This window comes from Arachis hypogaea, chromosome 15 (assembly GCF_003086295.3).
Source record: "Arachis hypogaea cultivar Tifrunner chromosome 15, arahy.Tifrunner.gnm2.J5K5, whole genome shotgun sequence".
NCBI lineage: Eukaryota > Viridiplantae > Streptophyta > Magnoliopsida > Fabales > Fabaceae > Arachis > Arachis hypogaea.
The window spans coordinates 146,548,076-146,552,808 of record NC_092050.1 but is presented as its reverse complement, the minus strand read 5'-3'; the positions used below and the strand labels follow the sequence as shown (position 1 = coordinate 146,552,808).

Genomic DNA, 4,733 nt, shown 5'->3' with positions numbered 1-4,733 from the left:
TGAAACTCGATCACAAGTGTCATTTATCGAACTATACATTGAGTTTGAACAACCTGAAGCTGATCGGGATATGGAATAGAGAGATTACAACAGTGATAGTAAGGATGAGGCGTATACGATGTGACTGGATAACATTCCACGTGAATAGTATGCTTTGGAATTCGATGGTGGTTATTGTTGGAGTCATATGACCACGAATTTAGTTGAGTGTATCAATTCGATTTTAAAGGAGGCACATAATCTCTCAGTTACTACACTTATAAAAGCAACATTTTACAGGCTTAATGAGTTGTTCACCAGAAAAATGGCTAAAGCTGAGGCTCGAATTAATGCTGGCCATGTGTTCTCTGAGCTTGTGACCTCGAAGTTGTATGCAAATTAGCTGGCAGCGAAAAATATTCAGGTTAACTATTTCGACCAAGATTTTAAAAACTGGACTGGATCGACCGGTTCAACTGGGTTAATCGAGAACCGGTCAGTTAGCCGGTCCAGTTAATGCCTAAAACTGGTCTGCAAAAAACCGGTGAAAAAACCAACTGAACTGGTGGTTAATCAGTGAATCAGATGAACCGACCGATATTTTGAAAGTTCGGTTCTCCCATTCAGCACTAAATGGCGTCGTTTTGGTTAAAAAAAATGCGCAGCCCTAAATTCCCCAATCCCCTCTCCCTTCTCTCTCACTCTCACCAAAATACCAAAATCCCTAATTTCAAAGGTGGCAGCTTTGGATAGCAGCAGAAGAATGAGGGAGCGTTTGTCGGAGCATGGCAGCGGCGGAGGAAGGAGGCGGTGGAGCTACGTCTGAGGTTGATGTGCATGGCTTCCCGAGCTTCTCTGCTTCTCTCTTCTCTCTCACTCTCAGTCTCACCAAAATGGCAAAATGCCCCAATCTCTCTCACTCTCAGTCTCAGCCGACGCCACTCTTCTCTGTCCTCCCCGTCGTCGGCCACCTCTTTCTCGTCATAAAAAACGCCTCTGTCTTCGAGACATCTCTCTCTCTCTGTGTCGAGCACCACTCTGTGCGAAGTGCGAACGTACCCATCCCGCCGTGGACTTTTCGCCGTCGCTGTGAGTTCTTCAATCTTCGCCGTCCCTCAACATCTTCTTCATGGTCTTCTTTATTTTCACTGATTTCTTTCCTTTTTCACTTTATTTTTTTATTTGTTTCCTTTGTTGTGTGCAGAACGAGTCACTGATTATTTGTTAATTTTATTTATTCTGATTTCTGAGTTGGTTCACTTATTTGTTACTAATTTGTTTTATTCTCAGTTGATGGTACTATGATACATTGCTTCACTACATTGTTTATGTTGAAAATTTTTCTGGTTTTGGGTTGTTTATAACTTTATGCTATGATCCTGATTTTGAATTGTTTATGAGTTTAAGCTATTTTTCTAATTTGATGATTCTACTTCTTGTTCTTTCTGATTCTGAGTTGTTGATGTGCTGTGGTGGAGTATAGAATTTTTGAAAATTCTGAGGTAAATATGCTGATTTTTCTAAATTTTGATTTGTCATTTTTGTCTATTTTAATTTTTGTTAGCTATAAAATTTGATGTTTGAAGTAATTTGTTAATTTTTAATGATAAATTATAGATAATTTATTATATAAAATTGTAAAATTTTAAATTTTATTAACCTGAAAATGATTAAATTTAAATATTTAAAATTATATATTAAATTTTTAATAATTTTATTATATATTTAATTAAACCGGTTGAACTCCGGTTGAACCTTTAAACCATTAAACCAGTCACTCTACCAGTTCATTGATCGGTTCGGTTCTCACAACCTTGGTTTCGACAGACAGAATGAAGTCTTTGAGGTGCGTGAGATGCCTAGTGGTTTGGAGTTTACGGTTGATCTGCATCAACGTCGTTGTGACTGTGGTGAATTTCAAGTGGATCGAATGCCATGTTACCATGTCTGTGTTTGTTGTGCAAATCAGTGATTGGATTGACAGGTGTATGTTCACGATGTCTACAGGGACCAGATCCGAAAGGTTTATAGAGTTAGATTTAGACCACTCGGCAATCCTACTACATGGCCTGCATACCACGAAGGGTCGGCCGAAGATAACCCGCTTCTTAAATGAGATGGACATGCGAATGATACATGGTCCAAGGCGCTGTAGGCAGTGTGGGGCCGAGGGCCATAGCTGTAGTAGATGTCGTCAATGTGGTGGCACCAGCATAGGAGGTGTTCCTCAAAATACCTGATAGTGATCCGATTATGTGTTATTTCCATAGTAGTTGTCTAATTAATTGTGATGTCTTTTACGATTTATGTCATTCAAAACATCAACACAAGTCCACTTACATACTATTTCGTTACATTAGATAACACATCTAAATATCTATTATCACTATATTATACTTTCTCATTGCCCACTGTACATCTTTATAAAAATTCTTGCACTTCTTCGCGACATTGGTAAACGCGGACAGTGTGAATCTGTTTGCGCTACGAAATGAAGGGTCATATATAAGATTGTATCTTTTTGTCTCGAGAAGATGGAGTTGTGGGGTGCCCTGTGGCTGTACTTACCCCACCTACATAAATTGTAGCAGACAACATTAAAGGCAAGTTACATACCAATCTACTGCTAATATTCTATACAAGAAAATTAAAGACAAGATACATATCAATAACACATATCAACATATATATGAACGATACCAATAAGTACGTTACCTGCACTAGGCCTCGGATCATTACCATGGTCATGACCATCACCATCATGACCAGCATCAAAATGAATGTTCTCCTCATCAGCCTCGTCCTCATCCTCGTCATCACCCTCTGGGATATGCACTAAGTACTGGCCAGCATCACCATCATTCCCCCCTCATGCTCTCCTTGATGGCTCCCATTTGAATACGACGGGGTTTTCCACTATTAACAACTGCTCGACCCCCGTCACTCCTACTCAAATCAATAGATAGTCTACCTCCGGAGTTTAATGAAGGCTTGAATCAAGTGACCTTCTTCCAGGGGTCATCATATTGGGTTGCATTGACTAGGGTGGGGGAACCTTGCTCACGTTACAAGACTTTGTGATGCTCCTAGATCTGTCGCCATAAATCTAAAAAGATGGCTAAATGATGCTTGGTTTTCTATCTCCAAATGTGATACACCCCAATATTGTTGATGCAGTGGGAATAATGGTGTAAAAGGTGATGTGGAATAGGTTTGAGGAACATAGTTTCCTGAAGACTGTTGAGGTTGCTCTCATAGTGGTACTGACTATTGGGGTTCTTCGGGCTGAGGTGATGGTTGTGCATCCGAATGGAGTGGCTCATTCTGCACAATATTTTCCTCTTGATTTTCATGCTAGACAGTATTAGACAAGTGCAATTGAGACCCATATTTCTCTCGATACCAATACATGTAAAGATCCAATGGATGCTGCAAGGGCACATGATCCTCAATTAGGACATGACTGTATCGGTTGGTCCATTGCATTATCCAAATCCTGTGCTTGATTAACCAATCCAAGTTTTTAGGTTCGGTCAACACCTTACCGTGTTGGCCATCCAGAGACCTCTCCTGATGGGGTACATCCTATACAAAATCAAATTGTCTCATGCACCTATCGGTTGCATGCCACTCAAGGGTCTCAAATGCTATCAAAGGTACCGTTGCACTCCAAACCTGTGAATGACGACGAATATATTCAGGGATGGCATTTAACTCAATCCAATCAACACCAAAAGCTCCCCAAACAAACTGGAGGGAAACAAAAATAAAAGATTATTCACAGGAAACTGGAACCAATCATGCATGTATATCGAGATCATTATATATTATTTAATGAGAATCATACCTGGCCTTCCCAAATTTCATCTAACAATCCCCTAAAATGAGCAATAGTATGATATCTATACGACTGATTAGCCATTCCCAGTTACGCCATCTAGCATCATTTTCTTTCATTAGTAAACTATATCAGAAGATACATTAACATATAAAGTAGAACAAAATGTCCAAGGCATGAACAATTATTGTAACCTGTTAGCAAGTGGAAAATTGCGGGGCACCAGGAATCGGGGCAAGAACTGGAATGCAAATCCAAGCCCAGATATGTAACAATATCAGTAGACCGTCACACTCTTTACAGGCAAAGCGCGATGTCCTGCACAATACACTGTACAAATGTGCTAGGGATGCCGAACCATAGCTAGATTCATGAATTCGAGTGAAGTCGCAAAGCAGTGGCATAAATTTCCAGTAAACCGCTGACCCAGATTTATCAGCAAACAAGATTGACCCAAACAACAATATATGACACTTCACGCACTTCTCCATGGAAACTCTATCATTCAGATGTAACCTGTCTTTCACATTTCTAATCCAGATCATCTTGATGTAACTTCCTTTACAATGATCGGCTCTTGGAGCAACCCCAAATTGATGTAACCATTCGGCTTCCATGGTCTCGTGACTAGTCATAGTTGTTCCTGTCACAGGAAGATCATCTATCCCAATACCTAGGATAAGAGCCATATCTTCCAATCTAACAACGCACTCACCAGTTGGAAGATGAAAAATATGGGGATCAAAGTGCCATCTTTCTACTAAAGCTATTACCAAAGACGACTGTCCATGGATCACTCCAATCCAAGGTTCTGAAAATTGTACTGGATCGGCCGTTCGACCGGGTTAACTGGGAACCGGTCAGTTAGCCGGTCCGGTTAATGCATAAAATCGACCTGCAAAAAATTGGTAAAAAA

The 4,733-nt window shown here is 40.2% G+C and overlaps 1 protein-coding gene across 1 annotated transcript; it reads right to left on the bottom strand.

Moving 5' to 3' along the window:
* Window positions 1–4,014: 4,014 nt before the first annotated feature.
* On the bottom strand, window positions 4,015–4,506 carry LOC140179395 (serine/threonine-protein phosphatase 7 long form homolog). Its single transcript, XM_072218269.1, has one exon. It carries the CDS (start codon window positions 4,504–4,506, stop codon window positions 4,015–4,017), a length of 492 nt encoding a protein of 163 aa, XP_072074370.1.
* Window positions 4,507–4,733: the final 227 nt, after the last annotated feature.